Genomic DNA, 22638 nt, shown 5'->3' with positions numbered 1-22638 from the left:
AAGGCAGCATTTGACCGAGTGTGGCATCAAGGAGCCCTAGCAAAACTGGAGTCAATGGGAATTGGGGGAAAACTCTCCGCTGGTTGGATTCATGCCTAGCACAAAGGAAGATGGTTGTGCTTGTTGGAGGCCATTCATCTCAGCTCCAGGACATCACTGAAGGAGTTCCTCAGGGTAGTGTCCTTGGCCCAACCATCTTCAGCTGCTTCATCAATGACCTTCCTTCCATCATGAGGTCAGAAGTGAGATGTTCGCTGATGATTGCACAATGTTCAGCACCATTCATGACTCCTCAGATACTGAAGCAGTCCATGTCCAAATGGAGCAAGACCTGGACAATATCTAGGCTTGGGCTGACAAGTGGCAAGTAACATTCGTGCCACACAAGTGCTAGGCAATGACTATTTCCAACAAGAGAGATTCTAACCATTGCCCCTTGACATTCAATGGCATTACCATCACTGAATCCCCCACTATCAACATCCTGGGAATTTACCATTGATCATAAACTGAACTGAACTTGCCATATAAATACTGTGACTACCAGAGCAGGTCAGAGGCTAGGAATTCTGCGACAAGTAACTCACTTCCTGACTCCCCAAAGCCTGTCCTCCATTTACAAGGCACAAGTCAGGGGTGTGATGGAATACTCCCCACATGCTTGGATGAGTGCAGCTCCCACACCACTCAAGAAGCTTGACACCATCCAGGACAAAGCAGCCCGCTTCATTGGCACCACATCCACACACATTCACTCCCTCCACCACTGCACAGTAGCAGCAGTGTGTACTATCTACCAGATGCACTGCAAGAATTCACTAAGGCTCCTTAGACAGCATGACCCAAACCCACGACCACTACCATCTAGAAGGACAAGGGTAGGAGATACATGGGAACAGCACCACCTTTAAGTTGCCCCCCAAATCATTCACCACCCTGACTTGGAAATATATCGCCTCTCCTTCACTGTCACTGGGTCAAAATCCTGGAACTCCCTCCCTAACAGCACTGTGGGTATACCCACACCACATGGACTGCAGGGGTTCAAGAAGACAGCTTATCACCACCTTCTCAAGGGCAACTAGAGATGGGCAATAAATGCTGGCCCAGCCAGTGAAACCCAAACCCTGTGAATGGGGGGAAAAAAAATGGAATTCACCCTGTGTTCTTGGGTGCACCTACACCAGGTGGATTGCAGCAGTTCAAGAAGGCAGCTCACTATCACCTTCTCGGGCAATTATGGATGGGCAATAATTGTTGGCCTAGCCAGCGATATACGCATCCCATGAACATATAAATATATATCATGGTTTTCAGACCACTGATATTATTGGAAGAGGTTCACAGTTTTGAAAAGGGCATCTCACTTATTTTTTTGCCTGGTGGTGTTAAGGAGAGAAAAGCCATTTGAAGGTGAGATGCTCTGGTACTAGAGGCCTTAGCATTATTTCTGTTGTTTTGCAGTGCGGCCACTGGAGTTGGTGCTGCCTCTGGCAAAACACTGTAATTTTAATTCAGCATGAGTGTTCAATTTCAATGTGCACCTTTTGATTAATTGAAAACTCTAATCTCTTTGAAGTTTGTATATGCATACTAGAGACAAAGACATCTCCCTCCCTGCCCCCTCTCACCCTGGCGAGAATAAGGGATTTAAGGATTGTTGAGGAAGGGACTGACCTTTTTCAAAAAAAATCAAAACTTAACAGTAAATGCTAAACAAGTAACACTCTCTCTCTCCCTCCCTCCCAAAGTTGGGTCCCTTAGAACCACATGCCACCTCCCAACAGGAAGAATCTAGTTGACAGACTAGTATTGGCTTCAGAGTAAGCTATTAAACTACTGGCAGTTGCATAAGAGAACCCAAATGACTTATTCTGTAGGGCTTTTCCACTGTTTACACTCTGAGGGATAACACCTCAGGAAAGGTTTTAGAATCAAAATCCTCAAAGCTCCTTGTTCTTGCGCCTTTCATGTTTTGCAAAGCCTATTGATTTAAATATTGCAGCCCTCCTTATTTCAAGTGATTAATTCCAGATTGGTCCGCTCAATGCTCAGGTAGCTGTTTGGACTTGCTGAGGTGTCCTCTATGCCAGAGTTCATCTTTTCAACATAGCACAGATGTCAAACTACAGGTGATCCATAAGGCCAAAACAATAACTAAACCAGATTTCTCCATGTTTATGCCACTAATGTGAGCTGTAACAGAATTTGCATAATATGAGATTGAAGTATGACAAACCTCTTCTCCTGCTTTTGTAACTCTGCCCTTACACAAGTACAGAATTAACCAGTTCTTTCTCAAGATTACTGCAAGTGTATCAATCCATGGGAGGGCGGAGGAAAGCCCTGTGCAGTAAAACAAACAAATGTTTGACCTGTCCAACCACAAATTTGATGTTTTTTTCAAGATACTTTCTGAAATCCTCTATAATAGTTTAGTTGTGCACAACTTAGATGGTGGCCTGAGGAGATGATTTTATTGGAAAAGTAGTTTAGAAAAGAACTGTGTAGATGTGTGTCTTTTTAAAAAAAAAAGTTGTATTTTTTGTTGCAATCTTACTCCAGTGTATTGTTCAATTGTTAATTGTTCTGTGCCCTAAATATAGAGGAATTATTTTGCATAAATAGTACCAAGCTGTGCTTCAATCTGCATAGACAGATTTTACATTTGGGTAAGCCATTCCAGTGTAAATATGTAAATCCATTGAAACATTTGTCATGTACGGGTTTGAAAGAATGGTGTGATGTACAATGTACATGAATTCTAATGATGTGGGTTTCCCACCTTTCTATTAACTGCCATTAGTGATATGTAGAGAATTATTTTGTAAGTGTGCTTTTGGGCACAGAGAAGAAAGAAGGAAAAGCTACTTTGGTACCCAGGTTCATTCTTTTGTTTGTTTCATTGAGCCACAGGACCATTAGCACAGAAAATAGCTTTTAATCTTGTTAACTGCCAAGCTGCTAAAATAAATTTATCAGTTGTATAGGACTTTTTCAGGATGAATTAGCTGTGATGTCTGTCAACAACAGCTTATATTTACAGAGCACTTTGAACATAGAAAATAATATATTTTCCTAAATTCCGTTTTAGTTGTAGGGCAAAAATTGTAATCCCAGTCAGAAAATTCTCTGGATCTTAAATACTGGCTAATATTTAATCAAAATATTTCAATAAAAGTTTATAAATGAGGAGCTGAGTGTGTAGGTTTCTAGGGAGGGAGTAAAAAAAGTATAAAGCGTGGCTGGAACATTTTGTGTTGGGAAACAAGTATTTTGCTCCCCAGAAGTTTTTCCATACATGGGAACTCTATGGCACCCATTCAGCAGTTCCATTGAGATTCTTGGGTCCCTATAGCACAGTATCAAATACTAAAGTACTTTTGGGAGTTGTGTACTATTTTAATAATGATCCAGGGAAAATAGTGTATTACGTAGGAGAATTTCATTTGAGGGGAAAAATAAGAACAATTGTGCTAAAGACCTACGGGAAATTTATATGCCCTTAATAGACATAAATGGAAAATTTTAAATGTTCAGGAAGCAACTGCTCATAAAATATTGAGTTAGTGACTTAAAATATATTTGTTCTGATTGCTACTTCTATCATTGCCCTAGAGTACAGAATTACTCGTAATATTCAATAGCTCATTGATATATATTATAGTAAATATATCACATTTTCTTTTCTTTTATAGTTTGCTAATTGAAGTGTTCATTCATTAATGAATTGTTCATTTTGCATCAAAAATGGTATAGCTAATTGCTTTTGGATTCATCTTTGTTACCATGATCAAAAACTGCATTAAGTGCAACTAGTGCTTCAAGTTTCACTTTAAGTGGACCTTCACTAACTTCCTTCCTATTCAACTCTGAAACTAGAAGCTTCTGTGGTGTAAGCTGATATTTTGTTGTAAGATGATATTTTGTATACATCTTCATCCACAGCCCTCCCATTCTATTTGTAGAATTTTTCCTATTTTGGATTTTTTTTTCAGAAAGGATGCTACTTCACATTTATCTCTTAAACTACATTCACCGATACCTGCCCAAATAATTTATGTACATAGGGAATGAGAGATCCGAGCACATGGCTGGGGCAACAGGACCTTGTCAATTCCATTAACTGCTACTGTTTAATTTCTATACTTCAAACAACCCTGTGCCTCCTGCCGCATTCTATTTAATCACACAGGTCTTGATTTTGAAGCAATTATCTAATGTGGCACTTTATTAAAATAGAATAGTTGCACAGAAGGGAGGCCATTCGACCTGTTATGTCCCTGCCAGCACTCTGTAAGAGCTGTTCAGCTAGTCCCATGTCCCTGCCTTTTCACCATAACCTTGCAAATTTTTTTATCTTCCGATAATTATACAATTGCAATTGAAACCCACACTTGAATCTGTCTTCACATACACTCATGCAATGCATTCCAGATCATAATCCCCTTTGCCAATGCACTCAGTCATTTCTTTAAAGAATTCATTTTGTCAAGCCATTTCATTAATTCATGAATTTGTGATTGCTAACTAATGAGATGCAATGCCAAATTCTTTTATTTCTAATAAAACCTTCAATTAAGTTTATGTCACTGTTGACCTCTTTGTTCGCTGAAGTATTTTCTTTCCAGTTATTTTATGTGTATTAGACTTTGGGTATTTACCTTCTAGAAAATATCACTAAACTGGTTGAAGAGAGGTAAAATAGTTCGTTGAAAGCCTGTGCTTAGTGCTAAATAATGCCTTATGTATCTAAAGACTCATTTTATACTGGGCACTCCTTCGGGAAATGACATTTCAAAGTCTTTGCTGCAATAAAAGAAGACCATTTATACTTTTTGTGGTCTTTTCATTTACAAATAGTGATAACAATGCTTGCAACCATTTTGTTTGATATTCAAACACTTCTGAAAATTGTGTTCTTGTACATAGCAATCCTGCAGCTGCCCAAAATGGATAGACGTAGGGGGTCAACACAACCTGCTGGCCAGGATGGATCAGGGACATTTAAGGTACAGAGTTCAGCTTTATTGTTGGGTCTGCAACATCCACTTTACTATTAACTCTTCTTCTGATTGTATGGTTTATTCTATTATGCTTTCCTGGTGAAAGAAATGAGTGGTACAGAACGCATTCTTTCTTTATGCTGTTAAGTTGCCACTTGTTTACTATAATTCTGAGTTTTACTTGATATTAATTTTAGAGGGCTATGAAGATAAATCTAAGTTGATGATTGTAACTGAATTAATTTGTTTTTTGTCTTTAGCATTCCTTAGTGATTACCAATTGGAAAAGTAATTGGCCAGAGGTTTCCACTAGGTTGCACGTATTTCCAAGTGCACCATGTCTAAAAGTGGGCAAATTGGAGTAAATTATCGAGGAAATTCAAGTGCAAATTACATCCAGTGCAATTTGAGTTTCTGCTGTCTTTTGCGCTAGTTTAAAAAGTACTGCTTTGGAACCCAGCCCTGACCATAAAATTGGCTGCACTCCAAATTGAATTCATAACCAGGTGGGTTTTTGCTAATTGGGCCCATCTGCAGGCCTTCAAGGAGGCTCTTGGAATTAAGCTGTTTTTTTTAGGTATAAAGACACAAGTCACCTTTTTAAAGGTTTAAGAAATTGACGACTGTACATTAATGAAAGTAATTAATGATTGTGTTGTTTATAAAGACATTTTTAATTATTTATGGTTACCCTCAAGTACTCTGGTTTATCACAAAAAATAAGCATTTTAATCAATTTCCAACTGTATTAGTAAAGCTGCACCAGGTGACCACTCTTAAATACATCAAGGAATGTTCTTCTACACAGTGGGGGGAAAAAAAGGAGCTCTAAAACTCTGCCTGGTTCATGGCAGATTTTGCATTCAGTGATGCGAGTTTCAGTGGAAACCTGAACAAAAAAATAAATCACTTCTGAAAACTACTGCAATTTTGAGCGCATTTTCACTCTGCCAATTGTGCCCAAAGCAGAAACTCACCTCATTATTTTAGTTGCCTCAATTTTTGATTTTCCTACTTAACAGGCAGCTGCTAGCGCTGATATGTTTTACATCTTAGTGAATATGCAGACAGTATTACTTTATTTCATATCTGCATTTCCCCTCCTCCTCCCAGTCTGTTATAACTGGCCCATAATTTGCTGGAGAAGGACAAAAAAGAAAAAAAAATTGTGTGGCAGGTTGCTGAAAGTGCAAGCTGTTAACTACACAGTGATGGAAGCAGGGCATCTGGGAACTGAGTGAACAGGGCAAACAACTCTTGTTATTACCTTAGCTAATCAGATTAAAGAATTGTGAAATTAACAGTGCAAGAACCAATAAGGAAGTTAGTGGGTGAATTCCTTGTCAAATTGGGGACAGGGAGAGCAGTAAACGAGAGCAAAAGATTGGATTGAGAGAGAATAAGAGATAAAGGAAAAGTTTTTTTTAAAATAGCATTTGAAAATCTCCAACAATTAAAACTTGAATTGAGGTCCTCATTCATTATTATTCATTTTCAGTGCCCTAGAACTTGATTTGCAGTAATCAACATGTCAGCAAAAGGGTACTTAGACTGAAATGGACAAAAATTAACATTCTACGTTAACATTAATTTATCTACTATGCAAGCAAAGAAATTTAATGCTGTTCAGTGGATTTTAATGGTGAGCTAGATAGTGAGATACTGTTTTTGCAAAGCTAATGGCACATCTGTTCACGTGCCTGAAGTTCACACAGCTACTATTGGGCAATAAATTATAGCCCCATTATGTTTGTTCCATATTTCTCACCTAGTTGGTTGGCTCAGACTTGATAAAACACTCCCTTGTACAAGGCTGGTGGATGTGATATTTGAACTTTGTCCTGGCAGAGGCCTGTAAAAGTGATGCATTAAAATAACCCACTCATGGTGTCATATTCGGTAATTTGGGGTTAAATTTGCAAATCTGCAAGTCATGTGCTTTTGAACCATTGAATATTTCGTGTTTGTACTATGTAGGTTTTTAAAATGTGCCTTGGAAGCATGTTGGTTTTTACTCACTCACAACCACATGGTGAGATTTAATGCAGGTTTGAGTCTTGCTCTGCTTATTTCTCAGCCACATTTAATGGAGAGCTGCAGTATCTTCCGGCAAGGAGAGAATGGAGAGAGCCGACCCACCGTTTAGTTCCTAGTGCACGATGGCAGCTGTCTAGAGTGGGACTGGTGATCTGAGAACAGACAATGTCTGTAAAGACAGAAGGCTTGCAGGGCTTCTGGGTTTGCCAAAGTGGAATGTTTGTTGAGATATTTTACTTGACTATCTCTAGGACCAAGGAGAATTTTATGCAAAATTTCCCCATAAGAGGTTAAATGGATAGGATAGTGTATTTGGTTATATTAATTGTATGTGGCTTGTCAGGTTGACTTATTAACATGCTAGTGTCAAATTGTTGAGTATAGCCTTTTATTTATTGCTGGTGATATCCTGTAAATATGAGAGGTGTTAACACTTCTGAAAACTGGTCTTTGTGCTAAATCTTTGTACAATGTTTAACGTGCATCTATTAAATGTTATTTTCATTTTTTTTAAAAAAGGAATAAACAACAACTTGCCTCTATATAGTGTCTTTACTGTACAAAAACCTCCCAAGGTTCTTCACAAAGGTATAACCAGACATAAATGGAGAACATTTATTGAGCCAAGCAGTTTCAAGGGCATATACAATCCAAATTGAGTACTCATCCATTGCAGATCAAGTTCTATTTTTATGTGCTATGTACTCCAGGGACTTTTTATTAGTAGTGGTGTTGAAGTCTAAATTGAGTCCTCCAGGAGCCGATGCCATAAATCTATTAAATCTGTCCCGGTGTAGACAACCATTACTTAGAAATCATTGAAACTTAGCACGGAAGGAGGCTGTTTGACCTGGCATCCCTTTGCTGGCTCTTTGAAAGAGCAATCTTGCTCAGCCCCACACCCCAATTTTTGCCTGTAACCCTATAATCTCCTTATCTTCAAGTACCTGTCCAACTCCCTTTTAAAAATTATTTATGGAATCAGCTTACACCAGTTTTCAGCGATGTTTCAAATTCATGATCTCTGGTTATCGTTCTACTCACCAGAGGGAATGTTTTCTTTTTGTGTTCTGTCCGAACCTCTCATTGTCTGAAAACCTCTATTAGGCCAGCTCTTAATCTTCTCTTTCCCAAGGGGAATAATCCTAACTTTTCCAACCTCCTTTCGTAACTGAAGTCCCTCATCCTTGGCAACATCCTGCTAAATTTCTTCTGTACACTTCTAAGGCCTTTACACCTTTCCTAAAGTGGAAGAGGAGGTTTCCTAGAATAAGCTCAATATACTTGTGATTCACATTAAGCTTTCCCGAATGTTACCATTGCTATATGAAATAGCAGAATTTTCATAAGCATGGAACATACTATCATGATTACAAAGATGAGGTTTAAAAAAAAAAATCACAAAATTAGCTGTGTGTTTCTTCGTGAGGAAGAGAGCTGTAGACTGCAGGAAGTTATCAGTGAGCTGGTCTGATGGGCAAATAAGTGGCAAATTAACTGCAATACAGAGAAATGCATCTTAATACATTTGGGGAGGGTGTTATGACTGATGCACTTGGTAAAGTGCAATTACTTAAAAATTCCAGAGGGAAACTTTAAACAACTGTCGTAACCTGTAATTTTAAGTGTTATGTTTGAGATGCGACTCTAAATTCAGGAAGCAGACCATCAGCTGTTGAAGTTTTACATTAAATTAATTGAAACATTTTATTAATTTACACAGGTTAAAAAATATATATACATGGCTACAAATTACTACTATCATAATTTTTTAACAAAGTTCCAAACTAATCTCCATTAAGGCAACAGCAACCCATAAACTTAACCAAACACCAGGCAAAGCATTTTCACCTTACAAATTCAAAATTAGGATCTTTTTACTGTGGAGCCAGTTGGAGGCTCGCAGCTGCCTTTTGATCTCACATTGCCTCTGCTCTGTCCACCTGAAAACTACTGAAAACTTACTGAACCTACCACCACTGATTGAATTCAAATTCTCAAACAAAAACAAAAATACCTGGAAAAACTCAGCAGGTCTGGAAGCCTCTGTGGAAGGGAGCACAGTTAACGTTTCGAGTCTGCATGACTCTTCCACAGAACTAAGGAAAAATAGAAAAGGGGTGAAATATAAGCTGGTTTAAGGGGGGGTGTTGGGACAAGAGAGCTGGAAAGAGGGCTAGTGATAGGTGGAGATAACCAAAAGATGTCACAGACAAAAGGACAAAGAAGTGCTGAAGGTGATATTATCTAAAGGAATGTGCTAATTAAGAGTAGAAAGCAGGATAAGCAAGGTACAGATAGCCCTAGTGGGAGTGGGGTTGGGTAAAGAATCGAAAAAGGCTAAAAGGTGGAGATAAAACAATGGATGGAAATACATTTAAAAATAATGGAAATAGGTGGGAAAAGAAAAATCTATATAAATTATTGGAAAAAACAAAAAGGAGGGGGAAAAATCAGATAGGGTGTGGGAATGGAGGAGAGAGTTCATGATCTAAAATTGTTGAACTCAATATTCAGTCCGAAAGGCTGTAAAGTGCCTAGTCGGAAGATGAGGTGCTGTTCCTCCAGTTTGCATCGAGCTTCACTGGAACAATGCAGCAAGCCAAGGATGGACATGTGGGCATAAGAGCAGGGTGGTGTGTTGAAATGGCAAGCGACAGGGAGGTGTGGGTCATGCTTGCGGACAGAATGAAGGTGTTCTGCAAAGCGGCCACCCAGTCGGCGTTTGGTCTCCAATGTAGAGGAAACCGCATTGGTAGCAACGAATGCAGTAGACTAAGTTGAGGGAAGTACAGGTGAAATGCTGCTTCACTTGGAATGAGTGTTTGGGCCCTTGGACGGTGAGGAGAGGGGAAGTAAAGGGGCAGGTGTTGCATCTTTTGAGGTTGCATGGCAAGGTACCGTGGGAGGGGTATGAGGTATGGGGGGTGATGGAGGAGTGGACCAGGGTGTCACAGAGGGAACGATCCCTACGGAATTCCGCCGGGGCAGAGAAGGGAAGATGTGTTTGGTGGTGTCATCATGCTGGAGTTGGCAGAAATGGCAGAGGATGATCCTTTGAATGCGGGGGCTGGTGGGGTGATGTGAGGACAAGAGGGACCCTATCATGTTTCTGGGAGGGAGAAGAAGGTGTGAGGGCGGATGCGCGGGAGATGGGTTGGACACGGTTGAGGGCCCTGTCGATGACCGTGGGTGGAAAACCTCGGTTAAGGAAGAAGGAGGACATGTCAGAGGAACTGTTTTTGAAAGTGGCATCATTAGAACAGATGCGGCAAAGGAACTGAGAGAATGGGATGGAGTCCTTAAAGGAGGCGAGGTGTGAGGAGCTGTAGTCGAGGTAGCTGTGGGAGTCGGTAGGCTTGTAATGGATATTGGTGGACAGTCTATCATCAGAAATTGAGACAGAGAGGTCAAGGAAGGGAAGGGAAGTGTCAGAGATAGACCATGTGAAAATGATGGAGGGGTGGAAATTGAAAGCAAAATTAATAAATTTTTCCAGGTCCCGACGAGAGCATGAAGCAGCACCGAAGTAATCATCAATGTACTGGAGAAAGAGTTGTGGGAGGGGGCCCTCCTTTTTGTTTTTTCCAATAATTTATATAGATTTTTCTTTTCCCACCTATTTCCATTATTTTTATCTCTACCTTTTAGCCTTTTTTGATTCCTTCACCCCACTCCCACTAGGGCTATCTGTACCTTACTTGTCCTGTTTTCTACCCTTAATTAGCACATTCCTTTAGATAATATCACCACCTTCAACACCTCTTTGTCCTTTAGTCTGTGACATCTTTTGGTTATCTCCACCTATCACTGGCCCTCTATCCAGCTCTCTTGTCCCAACCCCCCCCCCTTAAGCTAGCTTATATATCACCCCTTTTCTATTTTTCCTTAGTTCTGTTGAAGAGTCATGCAGACTCGAAACATTAACTGTGCTCCCTTCCACAGATGCTGCCAGACCTGCTGAGTTTTTCCAGCTATTTTTGTTTTTGTTTTCGATTTCCAGCATCTGCAGTTTTTTGCTTTTATCTTAGAATTCAAATTCTCATTGTCTCACTTCTTGAATTTTACCTTTTAACAATGAAACCCCATTCATTGTACCAATTTCATTAGTAATATAAACATATTGCTTGGTAGCTGCTAGAAAGGCATCAAGCCACTTCTTGAATGCTCTATTCAAAAAATGCAAATGCATGCTATCTCTCTTACATATCAAAGCTAGTACATATCAAAGCATCCAGACCAGCTGGCTTTAATCCAATTAAGACACAGCCACAGACTAAACCTCTATTTTAAAAGAAAAATATTTTCTAAAATATATACATTAATAGCTTCATGACAGAGGGCAAACAAAGCAAGGGAATACACAACAAATGGCAGGATAATGAGAAATATGGAGAAACAGATGGACCCTTGGAGTGCTTCTCCATGGATCCCTGAAGGTAACAGTGTAGGTAGATAAGGTGTTCAGGGAGGCATAAGGTACACTATCCTTTAATAGCCAAGGCATACACCAAAAAAAAGGGTGATTATGCTAGGACTTTATAAAACATTATTTAGGCCGCAGCTAGAGCACTGAGGTAGCTATTTTGTTCCCCCACTTTAGCAAAGATTTTCCAGACATAGGTGTGTCTTCCCTCTTCTACAGATTTTATGCTCTTGTTCTTCAATTCTGCAAATTGAGATAGCATTAATATTAACGCTCTGCTAACCTCAATGAAATAAGTGCTCCATTTCTTCAGAAGAAACATGTTTTGTGGTGCTCTTCAAGAGACCTGTTTTGTTAGACTGGGTGTTTTAAGTATTTGGCACATTTTGAATTTTTTTTATAAATAGAATGAATTCCTTTATTAAATCATGTGGATGTCCCATTCATCCTATTTGTGGCTTATCTTGAAAGATAAGCCAAAGCTGTCTCCCTCTTAGCAATTTGTCTTAGGCAACTGTTTTTAGAATAACTGTTTACCATTTTGTTGATTCTAGTATGGAGAATGCAAATAGCTATACCTCGCACCTCGAGATAAGCGCCCAAATGTTTTTAAAGGAAAAGATAAGGGATTTAATAGAGACAATGAGAATTTGAATTCAACCAGTGCAATTCATAGGCTCCCCCCCCCACCCCAATACCTGTGGAGCATGTGCAGTCATGGAAAGAGCTGGACTCCCACATGAGTAGAAATTAGTAAGCTATTCTTTTCCATAGTTTTCAATATTCTGAATGTAGAAAGATAGTGTGGGGCTCAGTTGCTTGCTGTGATGTATTCACCGTTCTGCTCATCTCCAACTCTGATATAGATACTGTATCTATTACATATATCAATTCCTTGGGGATCACTCGCCAACAGCTTGAATTTGATTTCTTTATTTTTCCACTCTATTTTTCCTTCTAAATGAATGGTAAATATTATTCACCTTTAGCCTTGGGGAAATTACTTTGGAAACAACTTAGAAATGAAGAATAAGAGGATATTGGCTTTTTTAAAATTTTGATTACAACTTTAGCTGCTTTGTGGGCTCCTATTTTAGATCTGGATATTGGGTTGACTTGTTTAACATCAGATGCTGTCAGGTTCAGGCACTATTTTGCAGTCCAGTCAACTCAATACATATATCCTATAATTAAATAGAGTCATGTAGCTTGGGCATTGCTTTTCCTTTGTTGCTTGTTTCCTAGAATATTGTTTGTTATATTAGTTTTCGTGTGACATTCTGGTTCTTTGCAAATTGTGATTCACATCTCTGTGTTCTCAGCACTCCCCAAATTCTAGTCTCTTGTGCATCCCCTTATTAATTGCTCTACTTTTGGCATCTATCTAGACCCTAAGCTCTGGAATTTCCTCCCATATCATCTCTGCCTCAGCTACCCTCTCTCTTCCTTTATGGTGCTGCTTAAAACCTACATCTTTGATCAATGTTTTGGTCATTTTTTCTTCTACCTTCTTATGTGTCAAATTTTGTTTGATAACTCTGCTGTGAAGTACCTTGAAATATCTTATTACATTAAAGGTGCTATATTAAGTGCAAGTGGTTTGTTGTGAGTTATTTATGTCAAGGCACTATGGGATTCAAGTTGATGCTGTTGTTGTCCCTTGCATTCCCTTTTTAAAGCAGGAAAATCATTTTTAAACATAAGAATTAAATTTTATGAGGGTCTGAGATTTCTAGAAGTGAAATCATATGTAGGATTCCTCCATAAATGCTTTATATTTCCATTTTGTGAAGTGTGATGAGGTGAAGGTTAGTTGTCTTTTAGTCATCTCTTTCGATGCTATCATTTCATCATCCTTCATCTCTGACCATAGTAGATCTTGCATTATGTCTTTTTGCGGTTGTCCTGTGATCTGTTTTTATCCCACATCAGGTACATTTCGTAAAGGTTGTGAATATATGTATGCATACAGTAGCCTAGCAATATTGCTACTAGTCTAGCAAACCTTAGCTTATGAGTACAAATCCTACCATCACAAACTCAGAAATTGAATTTGAAGTTGTGGGATGGCATCAGTAGAAATAAAGACCACAAAAGCTACCCGATTGTTGCAAAAACTCAACTACACAGTTGACTCTAGGGACAACTGGATGGGCGTTGAATGTTGCCTTGTCAGTGACTCTCATATGTCAAAAACAAAAACAGTGACATTGTTTTTGCAAAATACTAGTTAGAGATGCTTCAAATATTGTTGGGCTGCAATCAGTCACAAGATGTGTAGCATGTCATGACTTCTCCCAGCATCCGTACACCATCCCCTCCCCCCACACTTTTTGTGGATGTTTGGCTTTCTCTTGGTAATGTTGTGATGGAACAGCTGTGATTGGAATATCTAAGCATTAATTTGTGCTATTCTAGGCTGCTGAGAAGCAATGGTGTATGTTAGCTCCATTGTTTCTTCTCCCAATATGGTTCATATCCTTACAATTATGTAATAAAATTAAGACACTCTGCATTGTGATGAGCTTTAAATATGCTCCTGAAACGTTGTATACTTTGTAAAGAGTGACTTGAAGTTTGAAATTGCAGAGGTAACCCTTACTGCCCTGACTCATGGCTAACATTGTTAAGGTTGTTCATTTCTTACACTATGAAATACTGCTTTTATATGCCCAGATTTTACAGTGGCAATGACAGCAAAGTTTTCAGCATTACTCCTCAAACTGATGGTAACCTCTGGAGTCAACACATGCACAATTAAATGTAGATATCCAGAAGTTGCTTGACTCTATGAGTCACCAGAGGGTGTACTCTTGAGTTTTACCCAAAATGCAACCAATTAGAAATCATTGAATTGATGAGAGCTCCCACTGTTAGATTATTCATCTCACTGTTAAAACCCTTGGAAAAAGTTACACATTGTTGAATGGGGTATAATTGGGTTTTTAACAACCATAGTGAGTTCATAATTACTGTTAAGTACCTCCACTGGCCATGAAACCACGAAAGAGCAAATTTACATTAAGGTAAGCAGCAATTTCCATTGCTTCACAAGATCCAGCCCATTATGTTGTAAAATATTGGCATGACTGGGTGCCCACTCAAATATGCTTGCATGTATCAATAACTTGTTCTATTACATAATTGATTTCTTAAATATTTTACATCACTATGTAATTAATTTGTAGTTAGACATTCCAAATGTATGTGTTTCTTGAATTCCAAATTAATGGATATTTTATTTTGAAGTTTTAAATAATTAGATGAAGAATCTTGTCATTCTAATTTAGAAGTTTTACGTAAGTGTTCCGTTATTTTCTTCTGTTTCTAGTCTGGGGGAAGATTTAAAATTCCAAAGAAGAAAAAGGTATCGGAGATTGACAGTGTAGAGACACATTCTCCTCTATCTCGTCTTACTGATTCCAGAATTGAAAATTTAAAAACATCACATGTGAGTTGACGTGGAATTTCATATGCAATCAAATTCTTCTTCTGTCTCCAAATTTTCTCCACTCATTTCCTGGAAGGATTTAACTTATGAACTGGTACCTTGTCAGATTTCTGATCTTCATGTTTTATTTGTTCATTCATGGGATGTGTGAGTCATTTGAACAGCCAGTATTTATTGTCCACCCTAATTGCCCTTGAAGGTGGTAGTGACAATTGGGTGTCTTATGAGGCCATTTCAGAGGTAAAAGTCAACCACATTGCTGTGTGTCTGGAGTCACATGTAGGCTAGGGATGGCAGGTTTCTTTTCCTAAAGGCCATTAGTGAACCAGTTAGCTTTTTTACAGCAATCTAATAGTTTCATCGTCACCATTATTGATAAAAGCGTTTTATCCCAGACTTATTTAATTTGAACTCACATATCCAGAATACTAATCCAGGCCCCTTGATTGTGAGGCCAGTAACATATCGCTATGCTGCCATATTCTGTGTGAGCATAGAGACTGAATGTTAACTGGGCTACCCAATCTTGTTCTGACCTGATGTTCTCACACATGCCTTGAACCTGAAATCATTACATTGTGATCAGCAGAGGGAAGCTTTCATTCCTCTATCTTTCCAAAGCCCCTTTCTTCCTGAGTCTAGATTAAGAACCGCTGTAGTGCAGTGTTATCACATGGTTGCTACCAATTAAGTTGGCATAAACCAGGGATTAAGCATTAATCTTACTGGCCTATATGACCCACAAATATATATTTTAGTGCACTTAAACATAGAGTAGTTAAACTCCTTGAGACTTCCGTAAGATTCAACCTTGATACCAAGATGGCACACAATAGTGGAAACACTAATTTCTGGATGGGCACCTAGAATGTGGTTGAGGATCTGGAACTTAGCCTGAGAAGGTGGTAGAGGCAGAAACTCTCATTGTATTTTTAAAATGTACGTGGATATGCACCTGAACTGCTGTAAATTATGGAGCTATGCACCAAGAGCTTGAAAGAGGGATTAGGCTGGATAGTATTTTTCAGCCAGCGCACACAAGATGAGCCAAATGGCCCCTTTCTGTGCTGTAAATTTTCTAATGTCCTCGCATTTTTAAAGATTTGTCTGACTGAACTCTCTGTGTGTCTCTTTTTCCCTTTCTATCTTATTTTCCTCCCAGCTATTACTGTTTTGCCATTTAGTGGGGAGATAGTGGCTAGTGGTGATGTCATTGAACTAGTAATCCAGAGGCCCAGACTAATACTCAGGGGACATGGGTTCAAATCCCATCACAAAAGCTGGTAGAATTTTAATTCAATTAACTAACCAAAATATAAATAATAAATGGAATATAAAGCTAGTCTCAGTAATGGTGACTATGAAACCATCATCTATTGTCATAAAAACCTATCTTGTTCACTAATGTTCTTTAAGGAAGGAATCAGCTGTCTTTACCTGGTCTGGCCTACATGTGACCCCAGACCCACAACAATGGGGTTGACTCTTAACAGTCCTCTGAAAGGACCTCGTAAGCCACTTCGTTCAAGAACAATTAGGGATGGCCAACAAATGCTGACCTTGCCAGCGATGCCCACATCCTATGAAAGAATAAATAAAAATGTCATTTCTTTTTATTTTTTCCCCTGAAGCACATTGCCTCGCATTTCTCTGCTTTATATTTCACCAATCTACTAACTTGTTTGTTCCCCTGAAGCTGTTTCCAGTACTTTACAAAGTCCAACTGTGACATGGGCGGAGATCATGCAGGTTATGTCTGTCAGCAGCATTTCAGTGGAACAGTAATGCAAAAGCAAAATACTGTAGATGCTGGAAATGTGAAACAAAAATAGAAAATGCTGGATATAATCAACAGGTCTGGCAACATCTGTGGAGAGAGAAACTGAGTTAGCATTTCAGGTTTGTGACATTTCACTAGAACTCAAGATCAGTCACCGACCTGAAATAACTCGGTTTCTCCCTCCACAGATGCTGCCAGACTTGTGTATTTCCAGTGGGAACAGAGTTGGCTTCAGAAAGTTGGAATATAGACTGGCTTTTGCAATACAATATATATTTTTGAAAATGAAATAAGGTGTCTGTAGATGTAGTCTGTGAAAGTAATACTTGCATATGTCAAGAATTCTTACCAGTATAAATTTGTGTATAGTATCTTCATATTTTCCCATACTCTAAGTAATCGGCTGGCTCTTTTTTGTGAGACTATATCCTGTTTCAACCAGTTAATTTTAAAGAACTGCACAGAATACAAAGCCTAGCTCTGCTTCAGGCTTCTACATGTGTGTTGAAACACAGACCTTTGTTCTGCAAGTAAAATTCAGGAGATTCACCGTGAAATGTTCAGGTGAAATGTTCAGGTTTAATTTTACAATGTTTTTTCAACTATTTCAAATATTTGTTTTTGAGCTACTGTTTATTTTTATGCAAATTAAATATGCTGAAATTCATTGTTTTCTGGGAAGATCTTTAATTGAATTATGGGTTGGTACTATATATCACATTGCTTCTCTGTTCAGTCAATATCCTGGAAACATATTTCACTAATTTTTCTCCATAATTCCTCTGTTATAATGGGTTAATTTTGTTTAAACATTAGATTTTGGGTCTATTTTCAGAAGCGTTTGCCATTCTCTTATAATACTTTCAATAAAACAAGAAATCAAGACTCAATTGCTTATAATCAAAGGAGGAACTGCCGTTCAAAGCACAACTTTCCAGGAGATGAAGTACAACTGAAGTAAGAATATGAACACTTATCCTTTTATAAATCTGTTTGTACAGGTAACAGTGCAGATCCCACCTTTTTGCAGTAGTATATTTATTATTTGCTTATAAAATTGAACTGATAATGTTGAAATAGTGGATTGTTTCATTCAGTCTGCTTAAGCACCAGTAGAAGGTAATTTTAACCATAAAATGGTGAGACTGTATTGCTTATCTATCTTACCCAAGCTGATTAATGGCAAATATGTGTTGTTATTATCTGAATGACAGTGAATCTGAATTTGACAAGTGCCTGATGACAAGTCCAGAAGTGAATGGCAGTATTGACCTTTCTGTGCTTGTGTTCATAGCCCTTGACCTTTGAGTTAATCCTTTACTTTCTTGTTCCTTGTATAATGTTCCTACAGCCCTTTATTGTTTTATTTTAGTTCCTTGCAGGTCATTAATTTGTCATTTCATTTGCGTTGATTGTCCTTGTAGCTTTAATACCATTTCTGTCTTTCATTTGCTTTCATAAGCTCTGTAGCCTACCAGTGGCAGTCAGAAGGCATTGCACTATCTTGTGTTCACTTTACCTGACAACATTGTTTCCAACAGCTATCATGCTGTCAGAGGTAGCCAGGCAGTATAAATGAGAAAGCACCGATAGCAGCTAAGGCAGTGAAATCCTTTTCCAAGAGTTGGTATCACTGGGTGCTTTGTGTCTATCTTTTGATCTGGGTGGGCTAAAGTTAACAGCCTAGCCATGCTGGCAAGCAATGTGCTTTAACTATTGCTGACCTGTATGGACCTTCCTCAAAATTGGCAAAAGTCTGTGGTCGGAAAGTCTCAACCCTGACTTTTTTGTAAACAACTGAATGTTTTATGACCGTTGAGCTTATGTGTGAGCAGTTCCATTATTTACCTAAATTCCCTGACAGTAGAATAAGGAAAATTTGATATCAAAGGACTCATGTTACAAAACTAGAATAGATGTTCCATAATACAAAGACCAACTAGAAGGGTATAGCCGAGCATTGTGCTGAACTTCACTGGTAATAATGGTAAGGTTTTGAAATATTAAATCCTTTCTTTTAAGGTACTCAGACCATTGATTTCCATAAGTACATCTTTTTATTTATTTTTGGTAGGGCTTTCACTAATTCCTTTTTAAACGTGTTATTTGTGTTGCACTTTGCCTACAACAGGGAAGCCAGAATTGTACTCAGAGATGTGCTGATGACAGATTCAGGAAGACAACATTTGCTGCACCTTAAAAAGCCAGACTGTAGCAATGTCGAAAATACTGACACTTCACATGCAAAACATCACACATCAGCAACCAGTGAACTAAAAGATTATTGTCACGTGGAAACCAAAACATCTCACCAAGATAGTCAGTCCAACATTTTATCCAGCAGGTGGGTCCTTGAGCTGTGCTTCAGCCAGCTGCTAAATGCACAAATGCATCAGTTTTGTTTCTCTTTGTGTGAAGTCTGCAAAGACTTTACCCTGTGCACTATTGCCAGCTTTCTGTGGATTATTTTTTGCTGATTCTTAAAATTCCAATATATGTGAATTGCATTCCTCTTCATTTATCCTCAGTGCACTTAGGTGCATTTTCTTCTGAAAATCACTAGGATACTGTCCAGGAGACTAACATCTTCTGAACTACAGGGTAATTTGATCTTCGCCAGTTTTATAACTGCATAAAAACACTGACCCTCAATTTTTTTCCAACCCCATATAGTCATCAGCAAATATTTGCTTTTCTCCCAGTTGGAAAAATTCTGCCTGATTTTGTTTTGGAATTGAATGATTCTACCTTGTTTTAGTCTGACCAATTCTCAACATTGAGATGTGTTTATTTTGTTTGCTGGATTTTTTTTTCCCAGTGTTGTACACTTGCATCACACCTCAAATTCTGCATGTCTTTGGAGATTTAATTGAAGACTTTTTTTTGCCCATTGCATCTCCATCTGAGTTCATATAATTAGTAATACAATCAATCTGTATATAATCACGTACTCCATTTCCTTCCATAAATTTCAGTTTCTATTGTCAAGATTTTTTGTCATGCTTTTCATGTCTACATTAAACATTGAAAATACTTGTATAGTTGTAATAGGAATTCCCAATCCAGAGAGATGCTTTTTAGCCATAGTTGTGAGGTGTAGCTCTACTTTATCTTGTGTCCTCTGACACAGTGAGCAATGCCACTAAAGATCGACTGGTGTCTTAAATGTACAGACATTCCAGGTGTGTAAGAGGAAAAATGTCCTCCACATTTGTAAGACTGACTTGTTTTAAGAGTATCGGTTGTGGATATCTTAGACTATGATAAAAAGCTTTGGATCCTTCTCTAATCCAACAAGAATACTTTTGCCCTGAAGTCACAAAAGATGTGGGTACGCCTAATTTAAAAACTTCCATATAGTGGTACACATGCTGTGGTATTTCTTCTAAGGCAGTTCTATATGGTAAAATGCCCATTGACAGATTAACCTCTGATCTGAGGACTCGAAATGTCAACTTTGCTCTTCTCCGCTGATGCTGCCAGACCTGCAGAGTTTTTCCAGGTATTTCTGTTTTTGTTTTGGACTTCCAGCATCCACAGTTTTTTGTTTTTAACCTCTGATCTTGGGCTGAAGTTGCCCTGACATTAAATAATTAGTCAGTGGTACTGCTTCAGCTACTAAACAGTATTGGAACTTGCTGATAGAACCTCAAATCTGCTCTGAGGAGTATTGTTTACCTTGATATAGCACCCATTTTTGGGTGCATTCTTGACTACTGCCTCTGCTTTTGAGTGGCAACTAAACTCTGGCCTGTTGTAAGAGTTCACAAGAACACAAAAAATCGGAGCAGGAGTAAACCATATGGCCCGTCAAGCCTGCTCCGCTGTTCAACACAATGGCTGATCTTGGGCTTCAACTTCACTTTCCAGCCTGCTTCCCATATCCCTTGATTCCCTGAGAGACCAAAAATCTGTCTATCCCAGCCTTAAATATATTCAATGATGGAGCATCCACAATCCTCAGGAGCAGAGAAGTCCAAAGATTCACAAATTTCTCAATGAAGTAATTTCTCCTCATCTCAGTCCTAAATGATTGGCTGCTTATCCTACGACTGTGCCCCATGTTCTAGATTCCTGGATCAGTGGAAACAATCTCTCAGCAAATACTCTATCAAGCCCCTTCAGAATCTTGTATGCTTCAATGAGATCACCTCTAATTCTTCTAAACTCCAGAGAATATTGGCCCAATTTACTCAGCCTCTCATCATAGGACAACCCCTTCATCCCAGGTAGCAATTTAATGAGTCTTTGTTGTACCGCCTACAATTCAAGCATATTTTTCCTTAAATATGGAGATAAAACTCCACACGGTATTCCAGCTGAGGTATCTATACAATTATAGCAAGACTTCTTTAATCCTGCACTCCAATACCTTGCAATAAAGGCCAACATGCCTTTTGCCTTCCTAATTGTTCGCTGTACCTGCATGCTAACTTACTGCCTTGTATGAGCACATCCAAGTCTCCTTGAATATCAAAGTTTACACATTTCATTTCACAACTTTTAAAAAAATATTCTGCTTTTCTATTCTTATGACATAAAGTGAATAACCTCACACTGGTCCTACATTATACTCCATCTACCATCTTGTTTCCCACTCACTTAACCTGTCTTTATCTCTTTGCAGCCTCTCTGTGCCCTCCCCACAGCTTACCTTTCCACCTTGCTTTGTATTGCCAGCAAACCTAGATACATTACTCTCTGTCCCTTCATCTCAAGTCATTGATATAGATTGTAAATAGCTGAGGCCCCAGCAACGATCTTTGCTGCAGTCCACTGGTCATAGCCTGCCAAATTGAAAATGCCCTGTTTATGCCCACTCTCTGCTTCCTGTCAGTTAACCAATCCTCTATCCATGCTAATATATTACTCATAAGCCAATACTAGCCTATTAACCTTTTGTGTGGTACCTTCTCAGATGCCTTTTCGAAATCCAGGTGTAGTACCCTGGTATAGTACACTAGTAAGATAGTAAAGGTTCCCTTTTACTACCTTACTAGTTTCATCCTCAAAAAAACTCCTAGTTATCTAATTGAGTGGCTTGAATTTCCTTTCCTATTTCATGGAATATCGTCAGACTATTTTGCTGAAGTCTTGGCTTTAGTGTGTTACATCAATGGCTAAGGAATTTTCTAGTCAATCTACTATATTTTAATTGTGATCCGGGCTATTCCTAATTCATGTCTGGAAACTGTCAGCTTTCTTTTTCCAGAAATGACTGCCAATTTTTTTCATCAATGCATTCCTCCAAGATTAACTAGAGTCTTGGTATAAATATCTTGAGTGCCTTAATATACTAAAGATTTGTGTAAATTTAAAATATATTAATTTAGCTGAACAGAATTGGGTAACCTTTTTGAACAATGTGCAGAAAGTTTATATGAACAAACAAATTGTGAGTTGTTAGGGCAGTTCCAAATATGGCCTCGACCTAATTTTAAAACAGCCAATTAGAATAGTCCTGCCTGTTGTAAAAGCATTATTATTGTCTGGATTTGCTTTCCAATGAAGATATCATTTTACATTGCATTGTTTTTTTAGGAGGCCTTAAAATCAAATTAACTTTGCTCCTTCTCTTTGATTTCTTTGACATGGAGGATAAAAATGATGTAGTACAATCTTAGTTTATTCAACGTAGTTTATTTTTGGCTTGCATTACTTTAACAAATCCAGAATATTTGAACTTTGCTGTAGTAAATTTTCCTTTGCTGTACAAAAGAAACTTTTAATCATTCATGGGATATGAGCATTGCTGACAAGGTCAGCATTTATTGCCATCCCTAATTGCTCTTGAGAAGGTGAACCTCTGCAGTCAACATGATGTTGGTACACACTCAATGCTGTTAAGTAGGGAGTTTAGGATTTTGACCCAGTGGCAATGAATGGTGATGTATTTTCACATCAGGATATTGTGTGATGTGGAGGGGAACTTGCAGCT

General features: G+C 38.5%; 1 protein-coding gene across 6 annotated transcripts in view; it reads left to right on the top strand.

Annotated features, from left to right (window-relative positions):
- LOC121290822 (sentrin-specific protease 7-like) overlaps positions 1-22638 on the top strand; it is an 87705-nt gene that overhangs the window by 4598 nt on the left and 60469 nt on the right. For 5 of the 6 annotated variants that reach the window (XM_041211793.1, XM_041211792.1, XM_041211788.1 and 2 more), the window contains 4 exons: positions 4933-5012; positions 14801-14920; positions 17536-17657; positions 18832-19044. In XM_041211793.1, the coding sequence (XP_041067727.1) occupies positions 4953-5012; positions 14801-14920; positions 17536-17657; positions 18832-19044 (515 nt within the window). In that variant the 5' untranslated portion in view covers positions 4933-4952. The remainder of the gene's footprint in view (positions 1-4932; positions 5013-14800; positions 14921-17535; positions 17658-18831; positions 19045-22638) is intronic. The other variant, XM_041211794.1, reaches the window with a different exon arrangement.

Source organism: Carcharodon carcharias, chromosome 18 (assembly GCF_017639515.1).
Source record: "Carcharodon carcharias isolate sCarCar2 chromosome 18, sCarCar2.pri, whole genome shotgun sequence".
Lineage (NCBI taxonomy): Eukaryota > Metazoa > Chordata > Chondrichthyes > Lamniformes > Lamnidae > Carcharodon > Carcharodon carcharias.
Note: the sequence above shows the minus strand (reverse complement) of the source record. Positions and strands in the feature narration are given on the sequence as shown.